General features: G+C 43.8%; 1 protein-coding gene across 8 annotated transcripts in view; it reads right to left on the bottom strand.

Moving 5' to 3' along the window:
• The window catches only part of LOC145362033 (cysteine/serine-rich nuclear protein 2-like), a 69,479-nt gene that overhangs the window by 20,544 nt on the left and 25,553 nt on the right, over positions 1 to 23,382 (bottom strand). For 7 of the 8 annotated variants that reach the window (XM_080218065.1, XM_080218064.1, XM_080218070.1 and 4 more), the window contains 2 exons: positions 17,065 to 17,232; positions 6,282 to 6,541 (listed from right to left, as the gene is read on the bottom strand). In XM_080218065.1, the coding sequence (XP_080074191.1) occupies positions 6,282 to 6,541; positions 17,065 to 17,224 (420 nt within the window). In that variant the 5' untranslated portion in view covers positions 17,225 to 17,232. Of the gene's footprint in view, positions 1 to 6,281; positions 6,542 to 17,064; positions 17,233 to 23,382 lie in introns of those variants that run through there. The other variant, XM_080218071.1, reaches the window with a different exon arrangement.

Genomic DNA, 23,382 nt, shown 5'->3' with positions numbered 1-23,382 from the left:
ACAAATCCATGAAGGTTGCGACACAAGTGGAGAAGGTTGTTAGGAAGGCTTATGGAATGCTAGCCTTTGTAGGTAGGGGTATAGAGTATAAAAGCTGCCGTCTAATGCTTCTGTTGTATAGAACGTTGGTTAGACCGCATTTGGAGTACTGCGTCCAGTTCTGGTCACCTTACTACCGGAAGGACGTGGAGTCTCTGGAAAGGGTGCAGAGGTGGTTTACCAGGATGTTGCCTGGAATGGAGGGGCTGGGTTACGAGGAAAGGTTGGAGAAACTAGGACTTTTCTCCTTGGAAAGACGGAGATTGAGGGGGGACATGATAGAGGTATATAAGATACTGAAGGGAATAGATAGAGTCAATAGTGAGAGACTGCTCCCTAAACTGGGTACAAATACGAGAGGTCATGATTTAAGGGTGAGGGGGGAGAGGTATAATTTGGACGTGAGAGGAAGGTTCTTTACGCAGAGAGTTGTGGGGGTATGGAACGCGCTACCGAGGAGGGTGGTGGAGGCAGGAACGTTGGACTCGTTTAAGGTTCAGTTAGACAGACACATGAGTGAAACGAGGATGGAGGGTTATAGTAGGGGCTATTAAATAAGGTCAGAACCTCGGGAGACCGGAAATGCAGATTTGTAAATTAACATTTTTGTCTTTTTATTCCGCAAGTGGAGGTCCACCTCGTTGTCAAACGAGGGGCATGCACACGGTGGGTCGTGCGTGGGCTGCTCTTGGAGGCTGCTCTGTTCCGGGAGTGGCCTAGTACTTCATGTCGGTGTGTGTGCTTGATCCTGGACCGGTAGACGGGTGCCGCAACAGCTCAGTGACTAGCACTGCGAGCTGTGCAGATACATGGATTTGGGCCTGTGTCTGTGGGAGTTTGCGCATTCTCCCTGTGGTTGCGTGGGTTTCCTCCCACACCCCAAAGATGTGCTCTTAGGCTGATTGGTTTACTAAATTGACACTATTCTCCCCTGAATCTGGCTAAGTTAGGGGGTCCATTCGTAGACACGCAGGGTAGAATAGGTGTAGGGTGATGCGGCGGCGCGGGCTCGTTGGGCCGAAGGGTCTGTTTCCCGTGCTGGGTTGTTCTTTGTTCTATAACAAATATTCCTTCACCAGTATTGAAGGAGCAGAAACAAAGTACTGACAGACTGGAGGGTGAAATACAAATATCAAAGATACATTTACTTTCCAAGTGAGTCTGCAAGAATGCTCCTTCCAAAAAGTACTGGTTTCTGACTGGCACAACAAGCATCGGCACTGCAAATCTTATTAAAAACGGCTTGCTATTTTGGAATGAATTGTTTCTCTTTACACTTTCTCTCAATGGAAGGAGATCTATAATCAAAAGAAAGCTGAAATTTAAAAAAAAAATAGTAGAACAGAGAGCTTCCAATCAGGACCTGTAATGGCAAATTTTAAATGTGCACACCAGGTCCAAATACAGTCCCCTCTCGGCACACAGCTGCAGTCACATATCCACTGAGTTGGGACGTTAATAGCAGCACATTCTAGTTGATTTTACATCCACACAACTAGTCATCTTTGCTCCTTCATAAAACAGTGCTTAGCACTGTTGCCTCAGCAGACTTGGGTTCGATTCTACCTGTGGCCTCAGTCTTCACGGAGGAGGACACAAATAGTTTGCCGAATATTAAAGATAGAAGAATGGGAGGAGATGAGGACCTTCGTACAATTACTGTCACTAGAGAGGTAGTGCTTGATAAGACTAATGGGACTGAAGGTAGACAAGTCCCCAGGACCGGATGGAATGCATCCCAGGGTTCTGAAAGAAATGGCAGAGGTGATAGCGGATGCCTTAGTAATTATTTATCAAAATTCGCTGGAGTCCGGGGAAGTGCCGGAAGATTGGAAAATGGCTAATGTTACGCCACTGTTTAAAAAAGGTAGCAGACAAAAGGCAGGGAATTATAGGCCGGTTAGATTAACGTCTGTCGTTGGAAAAATGCCAGAATCCGTCATCAAAGAAGAAATAGCAAGGCACCTAGAGAAGAATGGTTTTATCAAGCAGACACAGCACGGATTCATTAAGGGGAAGTCTTGATTTGACGAATTTATTGGATTTCTGAGGATGTGACTAGTGCGGTAGACAGAGGGGAACCAGTGGATGTGGTGTTTTTAGATTTCCAAAAGGCGTTTGATAAGGTGCCTCACAAAGATTGCTACAGAAGATTAGGGGGCATGGAGTTGGGGGTAAGGTGTTAGCGTGGATAGAGAATTGGCTGTCTAATAGGAAGCAGAGAGTTGGTATCAATGGGCGCTATTCTGGTTGGCAGTTGGTGACTAGTGGAGTGCCACAGGGATCAGTGCTGGGGCCTCAGCTGTTTACCATTTACATAGATGATCTGGAGGAGGGGGCTGTGTAAGGTGACAAACTTTGCTGATGACACAAAGATGAGTGGAAAAGCAAATTGCATGGAGGGTGTGGAAAGTCTGCGGAGATATCTGGATAGGCTGAATGAGTGGGTGAGGACCTGGCAGATGGAGTACAATGTTAGCAAGTGTGAGGTTATCCACTTTGGCAGAAATAATGGTAGGAGGGATTATTATTTAAAAGGCGAAAAGCTGCAGCATGCTACGGTGCAGAGGGACCTGGGGGTCCTTGTGCACGAGTTGCAAAAACCCAGTCTGCAGGTGCAGCAGGTGATCAAGAAGGCGAATGGAATGTTGGCCTTTATAGCGAGGGGGATAGAATATAAAAGCAGGGAGGTCTTGCTGCAACTGTACAGGGTACTGGTGAGGCCGCAGCTGGAGTACTGTGTGCAGTTTTGGTCGCCGCACTTGCGCAAGGATATAAGGAGTGCAGAGAAGGTTCACTCGGCTGATACCGGAGATAAGGGGGTTGGACTAAGAAGAGAGACTAAATAGGCTGGGTCTGTACTCGGAGTTTAGAAGGCTGAGGGGGGAATCTTACAGAGATGTATAAGATAATGAAGGGGATGGATAGGGTAGAGGTAGAGAGATTCTTCCCGCTCAGAAAGGACAGCAGGACTACAGGGACAGCCTCAAGATAAAGGGGGGGGCAGTTTAGAACAGAGTTGAGGAGGAACTTCTTCACTCAAAGGGTGGTGAATCTCTGGAATTCTCTGCCTGTTGAAGTGGTGGAGGCTACCTTGCTGAATATATTTAAGTCACGGGTAGATAGATTTCTGATAGACAGGGGAATTAAGGGTAATGGGGAGAAAGCAGGAAAGTGGAACTGATCCATTTCAGATCAGCCATGATCTTATTGAATGGCGGGGCAGGCTCGAAGGGCTAGATGGCCTATTCCTGCTCCTTTTTCTTATGTTCTTATTGGGTGATTGTGTGGACTTTGCATGTTCTTCCATATCTGCGTAGGTTTCCTCTGGGTGCTCCAGTTACCTCCCACAGTCCAAAGGTGTGTAGGTTAGGTGGATTGGCCATGCTAAATTGCTCCTTTGTGTCCAAAGGTGTGTAGATTAGGTGGTTCAGGTGGTAAATGGCAGGTGGGTGATAGGGCAGATGGGTGGACCTGGGTGGTTTGCTCTTTCGGAGACTTTGTGCAGACTTAATGAGCTGAATGTCCTCCTTCTGCACTGTAGGGATTCTATTTTATGGTACTTCCCCTTCCCACCAATCATACCACAGTTCACAGAGGCACTGCACCCACTCCAGAATCCCAGTCTATTTACACACATGCTCCTTCCTCAAGCCTCCCAGTTCAAGCTGGTGCTCTTATTCTCTTTCCCTTCCTCGAGAACATTCATACAGGCTTTCCATCCACCCACTCCCAATTCAGCTGCCACCCTTCCTGCTCACTTCCCGCAGTTCAAACTGCTCCCACATCTGCTTCCTCTTTTATTTCTCCTGACCTTTCGAACGAAATGTTCGATCAAGACTTGGGAGGCATAAAAGATCCTATGGTGTTAGTTTGAAGAGGAGCTTCAATCTTCAGAAGAGGACTTCAGTGAGGAGATGGAAGGAAATAGGTAAGGCTTGTGTCAAGACTAAACAGTGTGTGGGAACCAAGATGATTTGATTTGATTTATTATTGTCACATGTATTGGGATACAGTAAAAAGTATTGTTTCTTGCACGCTACACAGATAAAACATACCGTTCATAGACAAGGAAAGAACAGAGTGCAGAATGTAGTGTTACAGTTATAGCTAGGGTGTAGAAAAAGATCAACTTAATGCAAGGTAGGTCCATTCAAAAGTCTGTCAGCAGCAGGGAAGAAGCTGTTCGAGTCAGTTGGTACGTAGATTGGGTCATAAATGCACAGATTTGGTTATCTTAAACTGTGCTGATTTTCAAAGCCCTGTGAAGGTTTGGAGAATCTTAGTGTTGAAAACCCTACCAGAGAAACCCTATCTTGGGAGTCTCAGCCATGCTTCCAAAGAGAAGCTACCAGAACTCATTCACTTCCAAGGTGCTGACAGGTTCTTCAGAATTTGTCAGACTCCAAATAGTAATGGTCATTTTAAAAGAGACGCAGCAGGTAAAAGTGGAAAAATGTATCAGAAAATGAGATTGAGACATTGTAATGTGGCATTACATGACACTAATGAGCTCAGCTTCTCCATTGATTATACTAAGTAAGCCAAGAGATCCACACAATGTTCTATGTGCTATGTGCAATTGTAACATTTTGTTCTGTACACATAACACTGTTAAAGAACAATCAGGTCTTCAATCCATTATGAACAGACAAGGCAAAACAAGCAGCAAACTTGCCAAGATCTCACTAAAAACTATTCAAACATCTCCTGTTTGATGCTGGACTCTGCTCGGATGTGCAGCTGTCCCATTTTATAACTGTACTGCTACGGTAATTCACGTGTTGCTGGTGAAATCAGCCATGGGTTAGAAACGTGAGCAGCTGCCAGAACTCCAGCAAGGTACACTTGCACCTCACTCCACCTTCTGAGATTGAAAGGAAGGACGTATCATGCCACTCAGTGAACATATCAATAGGCCAAAAGCAGTCCTCAGAGGCCAGGATCCCAAGGCATTTCTGAGTGTGGACCATGTTGTAAGAAGGGGTTTGTCTTTTTTTGGGAGGATGTTGCAATTAGCCCCAAGCTGAACGGCAGTGAAGTTCGTTACGGGAAAAGGTCTGGAGGTTGACGTGCTTTGGAGGCTAAACTGTGATGAGCAATTTTGATGGGCAGTTCATTCACTGCAACCTTCCCAACAAGGAAATAGTCCTAATCACATTTACCCACCCTGTTCCCAGATCTCCTTTTCTTTCATCCACTTATCACCATTAAGATTAAACTGGATTTTGTTTCTGCTTTCACTAACCACACCCCCTTGAGATGCAATCTGCTGGTTCACAACCCACTCACAACATTTAGCTATTGGAAGCATTGCTATTTAGCTCTCTTCACATGCTGCATTAAACTTGCAATGCATCCTGTGTTAGCCAAGCCATCTGAAGTATGGGAAAACATCCTGAAGGCATTCTCCGTTAGAAGGCCATTTCTTTGGCCCAGTGTGGACTCTGAATGTTATCCTCAATTAAAACCAGCTTGCTTCATAAAGAGAGATTAGTTCGATAAACTTAAGGGTATTTGCATTCCATTTAAAACCATTTGTTTTCTCAGGAAGCAGACATCGTTGGGAAGGCCAACATTTGCTGTCCATCCATCAAGATGGTGGTGAACAGCAACCTTTCAGAGGTCCTGCAAAGGTTTGGCACATTAGAGTTGCTTGCTAGGCTATTTCAGAGGACAGTTAAGTACATTGCTGTGGTTTTGGAGTCACACGTAGACCAGATAAGGACGGCATATTTCCTTCCATAAAGGACATTAGTAAACCAGATGGGTTTTTACAGCAGTCTTGTAGTTACTTGGTCATCATGGTTGCTCGTTTTTTAAATCTAGATTTGTGGGTCTCAGAGAAATATTTCAACTGATGGCACTGGCGTCCAGGCTTCTGGATTACTTAGTCCAGTTATAACCACCATCTCTTTGAGCGTGAAATAATCAAACAAGATGATGCCAAGGCTTCATGCAGCTGAGAATTACTCTGTTACATTGCCAAGAATGTGGTGAAGGAACCTTCAAAGTTCTGTCAGAACAGCTGCTAGGTTCAATTTAATCCAGAGTTAGATTTAGGTACAATATATGGAATTGTCAATCGTCTGTGATTACATTTCATTCAGCTCAAAGGGATCGGTTACGCAGCAGGATTTTACATCAGAGGAAATGTCAGGAACAGCAGAGGAGGGACCCCGTCCCGACACCTCCCCCTCTCACGTGTCTGCCAACAGCCCCAATCAGGCATGCCTTTTTACCTTCATTTTCCGCACATTGAGTTTCTCTTCCTTCAAGTGGTCACGGAGCATTTCCCGATGCAGGTGCTCCTGCTCCTGTGCAAACTCACACAGTGTGTACCTGCGGATGCAGTTGTGGCGCCGGGCCATGCCCAGGGAGCTGCCCCCCTGGCTCGGCACGCTGGTGAAGCCTTGGCGGCGTGTGAAGTAGTAAACAGTGACCTGGTCAAAGCGAACATTCTTGGCTCTCAGCCGTTTCTGCTTCTTCAGGATTGAAGTTGCTGCAAAGGAGTTCAAAAGTCATCAATGACTGTGCACTGAAATTAGAACAAGCAGAAACATTACAGGAGGGGAGTGGACCAAAAGTGTTAAGAACTTGTGTACAGGCCACTCACTGCAGTTTAATACATCCACTTTTAGACTTCTTTGTGGAAACTTGTGTGTGCAAATTGACTGCCGTGTTCCTGATATGACAATAGTGACTACACTTGAGACTTTATAATAGAGAAGGACACAAGATAATAGGCTGGGGAAAAGCTAATCTTGAGGGGCTGAGAATAACATAAGAAACAGGAGCAGGAGTAGGCCACTCGGTCCATTGAGGATGCTCTGCCATTCGACATGGTCATAGCCAATCTGATTGTGGCCACTTTCCTGCCTGTTCCCCATAACCCATGACCCCCTTGTCGATCAAAAATCTGTCTAACTGAGCTTTGAGTATATTCAATGATCCAGCCACCACCACTTTGTGGAAGAAAATTTCAAAGGCTAATAACCCTCAGAAAAATTCTTCTTCATCTCTATCTTAAATGGGAGATCCTTTTTCTTTTAAACTAGAATTCTAGAATTCACCCCATGAGGAGGAAAGCCCTCTCAGAATCTTATATGCTTTGTTAAGATCCCCTCTCATTCTAAATTCCAGTGAGAATAGGACCCCACCTGCTCAACCTTTCCTCATAAGACAACCGAAAGTAATATTTCCAAGTTTGCTGACAACACAAAACTTGGTGGGAATGAGTGATGAGGAGGATGATAAGCGGTTTCAAGGTGATTTAGACAAGTTGACTGAGTGGGTGAATACATGGCAGATGCAATATAATGTGGATAATTGTAAAGTTATCTGCATTGGCAGGAGAAACAGAATGGCAGAGTGTTATTTAAATACTGATAGATTGGGAAATCGTAATGTACAAAAGAATCGAGGTGCCCTTGTACACCAGTGAAAGCAAGCATTAAGTTGAGCAAGCGGTTAGGGAGACAAATGGTATGTTCACTTTCATCGAGAGAGGACTGGAGTACAGGAACAAGGATGTCTTACTACAGTTGTACGGGGCCTTGGAGAAAGAATTGTGCACAGTTTTGGTCTCCTTACCTAAAACAGGATATATTTGCTTGAAGGAGTGCAGTAAAGGTTCACCAGACTGATTCCTGGGATGGCAGGATTGTCATACGAGGAGAAATCGGGTCAACTAGGCCTGTATTCACTGGAGTTTGGAAGAATAAGTGGACCTCATTGAAACGTCTAAAATACCAACAGGGCTGGACAGACTGGATGCAGGGATATTGTTTCCTCTGACTGGAGGGTCTAGACAAGAGACACAGTCTCAGAATATAGGGTAGGCCATTTAGGACTGAGATGAGGAGAAACTTCTTCACTTGGAGAGGGGTAAACCGGTGGAATTCTCTATCGCAGAAAGCTGTGTAGGCCAAGTCACTAATTATATTTAAGGATATAGATAGATTTCTAGACTCAAAGCATCAAGAGGTATGGAGAGAGTGCAGGAGTATGGTATTGAGATAGAGGAGCAGCCATGATCATATTGAATGGCAGAGCCTTCTCAAAGGGCTGAATGGCCTATTCCTACTCCTATTTTCTATGTTTCATCCCAGCAATCAGCCAAGTGAAGCTTTTCTGAACTGGTTCCAATGCAGTATATCCCTCCTTAAGGTCACCAAAACTGTACACAGGACTCCAGGTACAGTCACACTAAACTCTGTACAATTGTAGCAAAATTTGCCTACTTCGATACTCCATTCTCCTTGAAAGAGATGGCAAACTTACATTTGCCTTCTCAATTGCTTGAAATGCTGCACCTGTTTTTTTGTGATTCATGTACCAGAACATCCAGATCCCCCTCTGTACCACCGAGTCCTGCAGTCTCGCTCCAATCAAACATTCTGCTTTGTGATTCTTCCTGTCAAAGTGGACAACCTCACATTTACATAGAAGCACAGAAAATAGGAGTAGGCTATTCAGTCTTTCGAGCCTGCTTCACCATTCATTATCATGGTTGAGCAACCAACTCAGTAACCTGTTCCCACCTTCCCTCTCATATCCTTTGATCCCTTTAGCCCCAAGAGCAATATCTTTCTTGAAAACAAAAAATATTTTCGCCTCAACTGCTTTCTGTCGAAGAGAATTCCATAGGCTCCCTGCTCTGTATGAAGAAATTCATCCTCATCTCAATCCTAAATGGTTTACCCATTTCCCCACATCGTACTCCAGCTGCCAAATTTTTGCCCACTCACTTAACTCAGATTCTTTATATAGAACTTGAGAAAATAAAGCAATCAGCTATTCTGGCAAGCATGGATGTGCAACAACAATGGCAAATGTTTAAAATAGTCATCAGGGTGCAGGAAAAATATATTCCGCTAAGAGTAAGGGACAAATTAAACACTAATGGGATCGTGTGGATGATTAAAGAAGGGAAACAACTGACAGTTAGGAAACAGCCACACACTAAGTACATGGATGACAAAGTAGTGCAAAAACACAATTAGGAAGACAAAGAGGAACTACGGAGTTAAATTATCCAGGATCAAAATAGTAAAATACTTTACAGGCATATCAACAAAAGGGAAAGCTGCAAGGGGGAATTAGACCATTAAGGGATAAACAGGCAACAATAGAGAGATGGCAGAAATACTAAATACTTATTTTGCTTTTGTACTTACCAAGGAGATAGAATAGGTGGACATGACACAATGATGAGATGAGCAATGAGAGAAGTACATACAAAATAAAAAAAGAACGGGATGTATTGAATAAATTCAAGGAGGATTAAAACCCTGCTCCAGATGGATTGCATCCACATATTTTAAAAGAATCTAGGGAAGAGATAGCAGAGACATTACTACTTATTTAATAATTCATTAGAAAAAAAGTGTAGTGCCAGAGGACTGGCTAAAAGCTACAATAATTCCTACATTTAAGGGGAACAGAACATGTCTCAGCTTAACATCAGTGGTGTGAAAAATAGTGGAATAATTACTGAAGGAGAGAATAGAAGAACATTGAGAAATGATTTTCTTTTATAATTTGTTCACAGGATGTAGGTGTCTCTGGCTTGACCAGCATTTATTGCCCATTCCTAATTGCCCTTGAGAAGGCGGTGGTGAGCTGCCTTCTTGAACAGCTACAGTCAGAGATGTAGGTACACCCAGAGTGCTGTTATTCCAAGATTTTGACCCAGCAACAGTAAATGGTGATTATATTTCCAAGTCAGGATGGTGAGTGACTTAGAGAAGAACTTGCAGATGGTGGTACCTCGAGGTATAAGGGCAGCATGCATCTGCTGCCCTTGTACCTCGAGGTGGTAGAGGTCATGGGTTTGAAAGGTGCTGTCGAAGGAATTTTGGCGAGTTGCTGCAGTGCATCTTGTAGGCTGCCACTGTGCATTGGTGGTGGAGGGAGTGAATGTTAGAGGCAGTGGATGGGGTGCCAATCAAACAGGGCTGCTTTGTCCTAGATGGTGTCCAGCTTCGAGTGCTGCTGGAGCTGCACTCATCCAGGCAAGTAGGGAGTATTACATCATACTCCTGACTTGCAACTCGTAGATGATGGATAGGTTTTGGGAAACAAGAGGCAAATTGCTCGCAGCAGAATTCCCAGCCTTGGACCTGCTCTTGTAGCCACACTATTTATATGGTTAGTCCAGTTCACTTTCTGGTCAATGGTAACCCCCAAGATGGTGTTGTGGGGGATGCAGTGATGGCAATGCCATTGAATGTGATGGGGAGATGGTTAGAACAAAACAAAGAACAAAGAACAACCCAGCACGGGAAACAGGCCCTTCGGCCCAACGAGCCCGCGCCATTTCAACAAAGCATTTTCCTACACCTACCCAGTGTGTATGTTAGATCCTCTCTTGCTGGAGACGATCATTGCCTGGCACTTGCGTGGCACAAATGTTATTGCCACCTGTCAGTCCAAGCCTGGATATTGTCCAGGTCTTGCTGCATTTGGACATAGACTGCTTCAGCATCTGAGGAGTTGCAAATGGTGCTGAACAGTCATCAGCAAACAGCACTACTTCTGTTCTTATGATGGCAGGAAGGTCATTGATGAAGCAGCTGAAGGTTGGGCCTGGGACACTACCCTGTGGAATTCCTGCAGTGATGTCCTGGAACGAAGATGATTGGCCTCCAATCACCAAACCATCTTCCTTTGTGCCAGGTGTGACTCCAACCAGTGCATAGGTTTTCCCAATTCCCATTGACTCCAGTTTTGCTACGGCTCCTTGATTCCACACTTGATCAAATGCTGCCTTGATGTCAACGGCTGTCACTCTCACTTCTTCTTGCGTACAACTCTTTTGTCCACGTTTGAACCAAGGCTGTAATGAGGTCAGGAGCTGAGTGACCGTGGTGGAACCCAAACTGGGTGTCAATGCGGAGGTTATTGCTGAGTAAGTGCTGCTTGATAGCACTGTTGGTGTTACTTTCTTTCACTTTACTGATGGTCGAGAATAGATTGATAGGACAGTAACTGGCCAGGTTGGATTTGTCCTTTTTTTTTGTGTATAAGACATAACTGGGCAATTTTCCACGTTGACAGAGAGATGCTAGTGTTGTTGCTGTACTGGAACAGCTTGGCTAGGGGTGTGATTAGTTCTGGAGCACAAGTCTTTGGTACTATTGCCAGAATATAAGGGCCCATAGCCTTGGCAATATTCAGTGCCTTCAGCTATTTCTTAACATCACGTGGAGTGAATTGAATTGTTGAAGACTGGCATTTGTGATGCTGGGGAGCTCAGCAAATTACAGAAGGACATTAATAAACTTGTAGAATGGACAAATAAACTTGTACACAAATAAATCTGAGGTAGTACATTTTCATCGGCAGAGTAGGGAGGTCACCAATTACTTGTGGAAGGTGCAGAGGGGAACAAAAGGACCTGATTGCAAATATATCAATCACTAAAACTTGTGCCACAGGTTAGTAAGGTCATTAAAAAAGCAAACCAAGCACTATGCTTTATTTATAAATGGACAGTATTGAAAAGTAAGCATGTTATGCTAATCGCTGCATCGAGTCTTGGTGAGGCCACAAAAGAGCAGTGTGCGCAGTTCTGGTCACCATATTATAAAAGGTTATAGAGGCATTAGAGGGGGTGCAGGGAAGATTTACAAGGGTGATACCAAAAATGTGAGGATATACACATCAGGAAAGGATTGACAGACTGAGTCCCTCCTCCCTTGAAAAAGGCAGCTATGGGGTGGAAGTTTTTAAAATTCTGAAAAGTTTTGATGGAGTAGATACAGAGTGAATGTTTCCTCCTGTGGAGAAGATGGTAGAGACCATCAATATAAGATGGTCACCAAGAAATCCAATCAGGAATTCAGGAACTTCACCCAGAGAGGGATGAGAATGTGGAACTCTCTCCCACAGGGAGTGGTTGAAGTCAAGAGTACAGGTATATTTAAGGGGAAACTTGACAAGAATGAGGGAGAAGGGAATAGAGAGTTACCACGATAGATTTAGATGAGAAAGACAGGAGACAACTTCAGTGGAACATAAACACCAGCATGGACTGGTGGGACTGAAAGGCCTGTTTCTGTATCGTAAATCCTATTTAAGCCAATCTAACATCAAAAAAGTACAACACTGGCTATAAAGCACCACATAAACGCACATCTTTATTTTTAAATTGGCATAAGGGTTGGTTACAGGCCCACAGCAGCATAGCCAGAAATTGAGGTGAACTTTCCCTGATTCCATAAACCGATATAGATTTTACTGCAATGGGAGCTCAAGTTACTGATTATTAAAAGCCCACCACAGTTAAAATGCTCCAACTGATAAAGAAAACACTTTCAATCAAATAGCAATCATGAATCCAAAGGTCAGCGTCAGCACAACTAGTTTTTCAGGGTCCATCAATCATTCCAAGCACTAAGGAAGGATTACATCAAAATAAAGTGGCTTGTCCCTTTGTGAAATGTCATTAAAATTGTACAGAGCTTTTCACAGAGATGGGAAAACGTTTATGAAAGCACTGTTCCCACATTCAGGAAAGAAACACCATCTCGCCAGTTTAAAACTGGGTTTTCGTTGAATTTGTGTGAAGACCAAAAGCTGCAGAAGTGTCACTCACGACTTAGCTTGTGCTCAGCTCCGGCTAGTTGAAAAAGCAGCCAGTCAGCTCTTTGCAAGCTACTGTTATCACTCCATCCTTCAATTCAAATGTGTTAGTTGCCTGACTCCAACCTTGTCCACCGACTCATCTGTGCCCAAAGGTCACTGTTAACTCTTCTGTAATTAGTATCCTCTGATTAAAGTTCAAGTGAAGCAACTTGCAGAGGTATGGAGCAAACCCCAGTCACCAAACTGTAAATCTCTCCCCAGCCCTGGTGCACACTGTTGGGAACAGTGGGGAAGAGCCAGGGAAGCATTTCGCCAAGCAGAGATGCTAAACATGTGGACACCCACTACATGGCCCATTTGATATTCAGTTCCAGTGAAGTGAACCAATTGAATATCAGCGTAACAAGGAGCTGACATGCTATTGCCCATTTTGAATACCACCCAAAGACCAACGTGCAGCAAGAAGTCAAGGAAAATAAGCCCAAGTACCATCCAATAGGGTTATTAGTGACTTCCGGCAGCACAAAGAACAACGTGCATGGTTTCCAGTTTCACTGTTCTGAAAGCATCTCCTTTTTGCATTTATTAAGGAAACTTCAAGCTGTTGAATAGAACACACTCGCTTTTAGAACTCAGCAGGTGAAACTGGTCTGCACTAATAAAAAATGCTGCTGATTGACTTTAACCATCCAGTGTAGACTCGAGATACTGGCACCATTTCCTCAAGAACAGAGAAGGTGAAGAGAAGATTTAATCAAGGTTTTTAAAATGAGAGCATCGGGAATACGGTTGGGGGGTACAAGACAAAGGGTCATCAATTTAGAATTGTTAAAAAAAAGATTGAGAAGGGTGAAGTTCAGTGTCAAGCACCACCACTGATCAAGTGGATTTAAGTCAATGGGAAAAGCAATATTCAGTGGATGGATAATGTGATGAGATGTATTTTTCAACTATTTCTGAGAGAATTATATCAATATTCTGTTTAGGTGAAGAAAACTCTGTGGGGGTGTGTTCAGGATTTATTTAGCAGGGGAGAAGGACTCGAGACAAGTTGCCTGCGAGGTCAAAGAGATGAAAGGTTAAAAGGTATAGGTTGATGCATTTGTAATGAGAGGTTATGGTGAGTTTGAGTTATAAGGAAATAAGTTGGATCTAAACATTGGCATTGTAAGTGGGAAACCTGGTTTTTCAGCTGTTGAATTTCAAAAGGGAGTTCAGAGCTGACAAAGAACATTTGCATCTTACAAAGGTTCCATGAGTAAACAGGAGAATACATATTAAATTTCACTGACCCAAAAGTAGAAACAAAAGAGAAAACAAGGTTTTAATATTTGGAGAAGTTGAGTTCAAAGTTGGTTTTGAGGAACTAGAAATGAAAGGGGGAAATATATTTATGGAGGGATGTTTAACTGAGTGGGATGGCTGTGGGACAAAACCCTGAAAAACCAGTTCCTTTGTGTGAACTGCTGGGAAAATGTTGAATTGGAGGCAGCCACCAGCGATAAGCCAGCTTTTGGAAACGTTTGTTTCTAAACCCCCCTTTTGGAATTCCAAATCAGAATAGAAGTGTTTGAGAAGTCAAGCGGCACACCTTTACTAAAGTGATAACAATTCCTTGATCTAGGTAATATTACTGGATTTTCAGTTATAAAGGGGCTGTTACCAAGAACACGTCTGTGTGGGTTTCCTACAGGTGCTCCGGTTTCCCCCCTCAGTCCAGAGATGCGTGGGTTGGGTGGATTGGCCATGCTAATTAACCCCAGTGTCACAGGATTAGTAGGGTAAATATGTGGGCTTACAGGACTAGGGCCTGGGTGGGATTGTGGTCGGTGCAGACTTGATGGGCTGAATAGCCTCCTTCTGCACTGTAGGGATTCTATGATTCTAAGGTAGTTTACTTGTGTACTTTTGACCAAGCAGGGGTTTTTTTGGGGATTGATCTGTCAGACTGTTTTAACTGTGTAACTTTAATCTTGTGTGCTTCCATTATTTTTCTTTCAAAATATATTTTTTAATTTTTCACATTCTAAAGGCAGTACTGGAGTTTATGCTTTTGGGGTCAGTAGCTTTTCCTCCTCATTTTCACAATTAAAAAGAAAGGTTTCTGATCAGTGAGACAGACCTCATTCTGGGATAAAGGCAAAACACCACAGATGCTGGAATCTGGAGTCTGAAACAGAAACAGAAACAGAAAATGCTGGAAAATCTCAGCAGATCTTACAGCATCTGTGGTGAGATAATAAAGCCAACGCTTCGAGTCTGGATGACCCTTCGTCAGACCTCAATCTGGGGTCTGGCTTGCCCAGCAATAACGTCTGCTGGGGAACTAACAATAGCAAACTAGGCTGCAGCCTGACCTTCTCATAAAGGGTTTGGCAGTTTAAAGAGTTTCCAAGCAAGGATGAGATGCATAATGCCCAACAGGAAAACACCAAACATTTAGTATACTTCAATTGTTTTCCTTGCCCCCCGCCCCCCCCCCTTGGCTTATGAAAGCTGAAAGGGACCAGGTTTTGACAACACTTCAGACAAAGTTAATTACAGACAATAAGAGTAGGGCAGTTGAGGGCCTGTTGGTTTGCTATAGGTTTCTTACACATAGGTCTTCACAAGGAGTAATAAGGAGAAGAAAGCCAAAAGAAGAAGAAAAGGTAACTTTAAAATAGTTGGCTTCATAGCTCAGTGGTTAGCACACTGGTCTTGGGGGGCATGGTGGCACAATGGTTCGCACTGCCTCACGGTACCAGGGATCCGGGTTCGATCCCCAGCTTGGGCGACAGTGTGGAGTTTGCATGTCCTCCCCTGCGTCTGTGTGGGTTTCATCCGATTTCCTCCCACAGTCCAAAGATGTATAGGTTAAGTTGATTGGCCATACTATATTGCCACTTAGTGACGGGGGATTAGTAGAGTAAATAGGTAGGGTCATAGGATCGGGCCTGGATGGGATTGTGGTCGGTGCAGACTCAATAGGCCAAATGGCCTCCTTGGGCATTGTGTAGGGATTCTATGAACTTTGGTAAGAATTAGCTGAGAACTCTGGAAAGGGTAAACGCTCTCAGTTGCCTCCTAACCTGTTGCTATGCTACAAAGAGTTGGTGCATCACCAAAAGATGCAGCTTGCTTTGAGGTAGCTTTTCAGCTGTCCTACTTATTGTTTTTTTGTCAAGCAGATGGCTCTATGGTGAATTGAAACATTGTGTAAGGTGTTTATGTTTGAAGGCTTTTAAAAGACAAAATCTCAGCAAAAACAGGTACAGTGTTACCTAGAGTCAAAGGCTTTCTTGGGCTTTTTTTGGCTTAAGATAGGTCACACAGCAGCTGTAATTCAGTCATCTGACTGGAGATTGATGTCTATTCACACAAATATCCACCATTTTCCTCTTAATATTAGGTACTGAAGATTTGATGTTTAGCGTGCAGTTCCTGCATGCAGGTACAGTCCTAAAGATGCCTGTCACTCTCCAATTATTAAGCATTGTTGCCATTTTCCACGTGTAACCATGTTGGGAGTGCAAGCAGGACATTAAACAATGGAGGGCATCACAGATGACCCAATATTCTCCGCACTTTACATCCACATGTGTGCGCTTTTCAGAAGATAATGTTCAGAAGTAGGAGTGTTGCAGTACTTTTCCCATCTCAGCTCCAAGAGATGCCAAGGCAAATAGTCCAAGGTCTCCCCACTATCCCAGCTATGGTTAACAACCAAATGGCAAACAAACCTCAGGCTTGCATGTGGTGGTGCACGCACTGATTGAATCATTAATGGATGACCAAACTGAAACATTTACGTCAGTGGTAGACCTGTGCACAATGTGGGATGGCTGTCTGGGACAAGTTACACTGGAAGAAATCAGAACTCACCTACTTGGCAGACCAGTGAGATTTAGAATTTCTCTCTACTGAGAACTGAAGTTGTTGGGAGCAGGTGGCCAGGGCCAGAACCATAGATTAGTAATTCAGGCCTCGTTTCTCTGTGAAGCTGCCAACATTTCACAATTATCAACACAAATCTCTCACTTCACGGGAGCTGCTTTTATACTGGCACTCAGTTAGATTGGATTTCAGGAGGCCAATATCATAGGAGTTAACTCTCAGTTTCACACTGCTGCATCAAAATCCATCCCAGGACAGTGAGGCCCACACACAAAAAAAGCACAGGGCACGAGTTAACTAGTAAGAAAGCCAAGATTTGGTCTTCAGCCTTCTCTCACACTATTGAGCTGAAAACACACAGTATGTCTCCCCTCCCAGCACCATCACCCCCAGCATTCCTGAGAGGTATATTCTTAGGCTTCTCTACCTCCTCATCTGTTCACTGGTCCTCAGGAAAATTTGCTTTTTCTTCCAAGACAGCGCGTAATAACTTAACTATGACACATAACTGGAGCAAGCTGTGAATCCAAAATGAAAGCCTGTCTCTTAGACACTTACGGCTCAGCTCCCTGGAGGTGGGAGGGTTGATGCTGTCACAGCTGTCTGCGCTATCACTGCTGGAAATATCATCATCTGATTCCTTGGGTGAAGAACACAGTGACGAACCGTCTACCTCTTCGAATTTTCGCTTTATGCTCCCACTGACAGCCATCTCCATTTCTCACCCTGTTGAAGAGAATTGAGTACATGACTGGAAACTTCAAATGCACTTCTTACTTTGGAAAAGACACACTTCACTTACCAGCTCAGCCAACCTGCGTCACTGCAATGCCATGAAAAGCTAACTGTACTTCACTTACCACCTTCACAGCTCTCCCATGTTACAACAACCTCCCAAAGCAAAATGAAGTAAAGAACTTGCATTTATATAGCACCCTCTACAACCTCAAGATACACCAAAACGCTTTATAGTCAATGAAGTACTTTTTGAAGGATAGTCAGTTTTAAAATTGGAAATGTGGCAGACAATTTGCACACAGAACAATCCACAAATGGCAATTAGATAAATGACCAAATCATCTGTTTCAATAATGTTGATTTCAGGATAAACTTTGACCAGGAGAAAGGGGATAACCCCCCTACTTCACTCAGAATAGTGCCATGGGATCTTTTACATCCACCTGAGGGGGAACGGAGGGCCTCAGTTTAATGTCTCATTGGGAAGATGCCACCTCCAACAGTGCAATATTCCCTTAATACCACATTGGAATGTCAGTAATAACTCATCACTGATGTCTTGAATGAAAATATAAAGTATTCACTTAATTTCCTTGAATCTTAAGTGTCTCCTAGTCCTTTTGGATAACTTGTATGTAGTGCTGTCTGGCTTCAATGTTCTTACCCACTACCCACCACCCACCCCCCCCCCCCCCAACCCACTCAATTGTTTCCCACAGACAGCTGCCAGGAGTGTGAAATGTGAACTTTACAAATTATTTGTTAATCCTTTGTCCTCACCAAAACAAATCAGAGTGTTAAAAAAAGATTCCACCAGTAAATGAACTATCCTGACTCATCATACAACACTGGAATGTTGGCTCTAATTGATCACTCAGTACTTCCAAGTCACCTAGGGCGATATCTTTTCTTTTTCTTCCATTCATTTCTCATTTCTGCCCCCAAATAAAACAGCAGCTCTCCTCCCCCCCTCAGATCATCAGCTTGGCTCAGTTAGCAGTGCATCCACCTGAGTCAGAGGTTGTGGGTTCAAGCCCCAATCCAGTAAAAGTGGGTAATCGAGGCTGACAATTCAGTGCAGTACTCAGGAGGGTGCTGCATTGTCAGAGATGGCGTCTTTTGGCACAACATTAAACCATATCTGCTATTCCGGTGGAATTACAAGATCCAATTCCAATATTTGAATGGGAGTTCTCGTTGGTCATCATTCCTCACTCAACCAAACGCCACAAAATGCAGACACACCAGTCGCTCATCTCTGCTGTTTCATGGCATCATGTGGCACACAAAATGGCCACCACAATTGCCAATGTCATCATCAGCTGCCCCCTCAATTTGAGGAAGGCATCTACTCAGGGTCACAAGTTTCTGCCATAGGTTTTCATTTGACTGAACAGGTCGATTCGCGACCACAGATCTTTTGAGAAAATGGGGCAGGACGTTCCATGAGATAATAGGATCCCAATGCAGGATTTGCTTCCTTTTTTGCCTCATCATTGAGATGTTCTGATTCAAAGCACAATGCAGCATGATGGACAGGTTTTTGAACAATTGGTAGCAAACTCCTCCCAGTTATTGTCAATGCTGCCGTGCTTCAAGCAGAGCTTCAGAGTTTCTTTGACTACTTTTCCTTGTCCTCTTTCTAGTATTGAAGTTGATTTTGCAAGACCTTTCCCTGAGTGCTTGCAGAGCTGGCTTCAAGGACACCAGCATTTGTTCAGCCATCTTCCCACTGAACGTGGGAGAGTTATCACTGATTGAATCTCTCTAGCACTCCTATGCGTTGCTGAGCTCAGGTCTCACTGCAGGACAGCAATGTGGTGTTGCCAACAGCTCTGTACAATCAGGCCTCCGTGGAGGTCTTTGTTATCACTCCTTGCTGCAGTTTGTAGACGGCCAAGGTGACAGTTAATCCAGTGTTGGATTGTAGAATCCCTACAGTGCCATTTGGCCCATCAAGTCTGCACTGACCTTCCAAAACAACATCCCACCCAGGCCTCTCTCCTCCACCCTATCCCCATAACCCCACACATTTAGCATGGCCACTTGACTTAATCTGCACATCTTTGGACTGTGGGAGGAAACCGGAGCACCTAGAGGAAACCCACACATACATGGGGAGAATGTGCAAACTCCATACAGACAGTCACCTGGGGAGGTGATGGCCTAGTGGTATTATCACTAGACTGTTAATCCAGACACTCAGCTAATGCTCTGGGGACCCGGGTTCAAATCCTGTGACGGTAGATGGTGGACTTTGAATTCAATAAAAAAAAAGTCTGGAATTAAGAATCTACTGATGACCATGAAACCATTGTCGATTGTCAAAAAACCCATCCCTGGTTCCCTTTAGAGAAGAAAATCTGCCATCCTTACCCAGTCTGGTCTACATGTGACTCTAGAGCCACAGCAATGTGGTTCACTCCCACTGCCCTCGAAGGGCAAAGAGGGATGGGCAATAAATGCTAGCCAGCCAGCGATGCCCATGTCCTACAAATAATTTTTAAAAAACCCAAGGCCAGAATCAAACACAGATTTCCGGGCACTGTGAGGCAGCAGTGCTAACCATTGTGTGACCGTTCTCCTCGTCATTTCAGAGAGGTTATCGCCAAGGTATGGGAAGTGCTCATATTCCAGACACTCTCCTTCAACATATATGCAAGGTCAAATATTTGACTGACCAAGCACAGGTTGATATGAGTTTTATTTTGACAATGTCCAAAGATAGGCCGAGTCTCTTGTATATGGGTTCTGACGAAGGGTCATCCACACTCGAAACATTGGCTCTACTCTCCACAGATGCTGTCAGACCTGCTGAGATTTTCCAACATTTTCTGTTTTTGTGTACATGGACATGAGGGTCGATTTCAAGTAGGTGTAAACACCTACCCACCCCAGCAAAGTGGCTCTCTGAGGCTAGTGATGTCAATGAGGAATCCTGACAGCTCACGTGACACAATCGCTGCTCTTCTTTCCGGACAGTCGCTCAAGATTATCCATCAGTGTTTAAACATTCCGAGTGCAAAATTGAATGTTTTTTTTGGCCGCAAAGATAGTGCTTCCGCAGGGCATGGGTTCCCCGGCTCGAAGAATGCAGGACAGCCTATTTTTAGAAACGTTTTCTAGCCCCTTCCTCATTTGAGGTGAGTAGAGGACATCCTGAAGAGGACTGCTCATTCACAGATGCTGCTACCCAAAGACACGTTTACTTTCCACATGTGTCCAGGACCTTGATGAAGCTTGAGTGCAGATCCTTGACTAGACTTTCAGGTTCACAGCCCTTTCTCCGATCCTTCAACACCACAGAATTTGGCTGATGGAACCTGGTACAAGCCTGCACATGACTTTGTTTAACCTGGGGACTTCGGGACACCTTAATTGCCAAATAGTTTTCATGGGTGGCCAGATTTTGGTGATGTGTTACACTATGAGTACTGGGGTCAGCTTGCTGTTGCAGCCTTTGCACAGTCTTCTTTCGCAGGCTCCGACATTCAGGATTTTTCTGACTAGACTTTCCCCTTATCTTGCCCATGAGTGGCCCTACCTGGAGCAAAAATTGCCCGACAGCATTGCTCAAAGAACTGGACTGCACAAGCCTCTCCTCCACACCAAGATCACAAACCACCCAACTGATTGCCATAACAATAGAACCTCAATTGCCGGCAAGAATCAGCAAACTGCTGCAAGGACGCAGCACGATATTTCACTCCTCTTCCAATTTTCTCACAAGCACGTTCTAGCAAGTGTCATGAGGAGCGTTTCCTCCCAGTTACCCCTTGCTCCAGTTAAGCATAAGAGGCATTTTTAAGGTGTCTGCCTCTGCCATCCAATCATTCAATGCAGAGAATATGACTGTCATTTAGAATTGTACTGTGGCCTGACCAGCACACAAAACAACACGGTATTGAGGCTACCAGTGGCAATTTAAAAATGCATCAAGACAGCTAGACCAGAATTTTGGTCCCTCTGTAACCAAAATCAAGACGTTTTTACTACAGAGAGTATAACATGATTTAAAATCCAGTCCAATCTTGATTCTCTTTGGAAGAATTCTCCATGTAGAACAAAAAAAACACTTTTAAATTGCTTGGGGTTTTTCCCCCCCTTTTATTTGAACTGCACATGCCCATTTGGGCAAAACTTGCATTTTCTTGGCAAGAAAAATCAACGTAACTTTCAACTCAATCATGGAGAAACTGGGACAAGACTCTCAACTGGTAAATTGAGACAATGCTGCATGCGTGTCAATAGCTTTTCAAGTTAAATGGAGATAGATGTGAGGTAGGAAAGTGCAATAAATTTAATTTGCCCAGGGAACAATTCAACTCCATTCATTGCACCAATAAAGAAGTCATCTATGTTGGGGTCAGTTCGTTCACTGGAAAACAAGTGACACCTTGAGGGCCATGAGCTTATGGGCCGATTTGTCCAGTTTGCTGGTGGTTCCCAGATGGAACACTCTGTCCCTGTATCTGGAATACAGACAACATGCCTGCCACTTTTCTCCTCTCCTTTCCATAATTAGGCAACTTCAGTGCATTGAAACAAAGCACTGTCCAGAAACAGTCTCCTACCTCAGACTTACAGTTAAGAGTGAAGTAAATTTCACTCTTTCTCCATTGCAAAGTATAATAGTTGCCGATTCAAAAAGAGCTTTATGATTCATTCGTAGTAACACAATTCACTAGACGAAACACCAGTAGACAATCTTTAGCATTTTCTGAAAAATTCACTTTCTTTTAGGTTTGTCCTCATGCTCTCCACCATTGGCAACGTTCATGTTTTATTTTTGGCCGACACACAATAATAGACCAATCTGTTTCCTCTCTTCACGCAATGTGTCCTTGTCATCTGCTCCAAACAGATGTTGTTAGCTTTGTGACGTAGGGAATGGGTGCCCCTAGCAACCAGATCACTTGCTTCTCTACACCAGTCAGTTGTCACGTTCTGTACTTAAAGGCTACTTCAGGACCTAGTGCTGAATGCAGGTTTAGTAAATACGTATGAATGTCCAAGGCTAAAAATATGAATGCTGTTGAGGTGATTTGCATTCCCATCATTTTAGAATCCAGCATAATTTACACGTGAACTGACAACAGTGGAGGGAAGGACGGGTACTGGGTGTAAGGATGGAAGTTAAGAGGCTGAGCCTTCACTCTTGCTGTCCATCCTTGATTTCAAACAATCCAAAGCAGGAGGGAGTGATTGGAAATCCATTGCATCCAACTCCTCTTTGAGGAGTTTTCTTTTCAAGTCAACTCTGAAAAAGCTCATCAAGGTTTAATTTCCTATGAATTGGCACTTTTAAGTCTTGCATATCACTGTTGAACCAGCAGTGCCCTGTAATCACCAAGATTCTCCAGTTATATGGAATTGACTCAGCTTCCAAAGGTGGTCAAATGTGCCTCATTTTCACCTCTCTCTTTCTGCCACCAGTGACAATCCTTTTGTACCATGACTGTTTGTTTAACCAGCCAGTGTTCCATTTATTGCAATGTTGTCCAGTAGAAAAAGCTGATTAGACAGTGGTGTGGCTGTGGTGGCACCAGTGTAACTCCATGCACTATTCGTAAATGTCTTACACATTCACTCACATGTTACGGGTAGATATAAATCATATGTGTATACTTTCTCAGCAAATATCTACAAATCGTTCAGTAGCCAAAGGATAATGATTAAAATTCCTATCAGTTTACCAAATGTTCAAAAAGGTTATAGTTCACATGTATACACTGAGCAAATAAGAGTATAGCAATTAACAAAGGTGCTTATTACTCAATTTGTACTTACTGATCAGCAATGTAATTAGCCCAATCTAGGTTTCCAATTAGCTACATGTGGTTTTTGGTTAATGGTGCAGCAAAACTTATTTCTAGCTTTCATAGAATCCCTACAGTGCAGGAGGCGGCCACTCGGCCTGAACCAACATCAATCCCACCCAGCCTTATCCCCATAACCTCATGTATTTACCCAGATAATCCACGCATTCACCTTAATAATCACCCTTACACTAAGGGGCAATTTAGCACGGCCAATCCACCTAACCCGCACATCTTTGGAGTGTGGGAGGAAACCAGAGTGCCTGGAAACCCACGCAGACATGGGGAGAATGTGCAAACTCCACAGACAGTCACCCAA

This window comes from Carcharhinus amblyrhynchos, chromosome X, assembly GCF_965287045.1.
Source record: "Carcharhinus amblyrhynchos chromosome X, sCarAmb.v2.hapA, whole genome shotgun sequence".
Lineage (NCBI taxonomy): Eukaryota > Metazoa > Chordata > Chondrichthyes > Carcharhiniformes > Carcharhinidae > Carcharhinus > Carcharhinus amblyrhynchos.
This window is presented reverse-complemented; position numbering and strand designations above follow the sequence as displayed.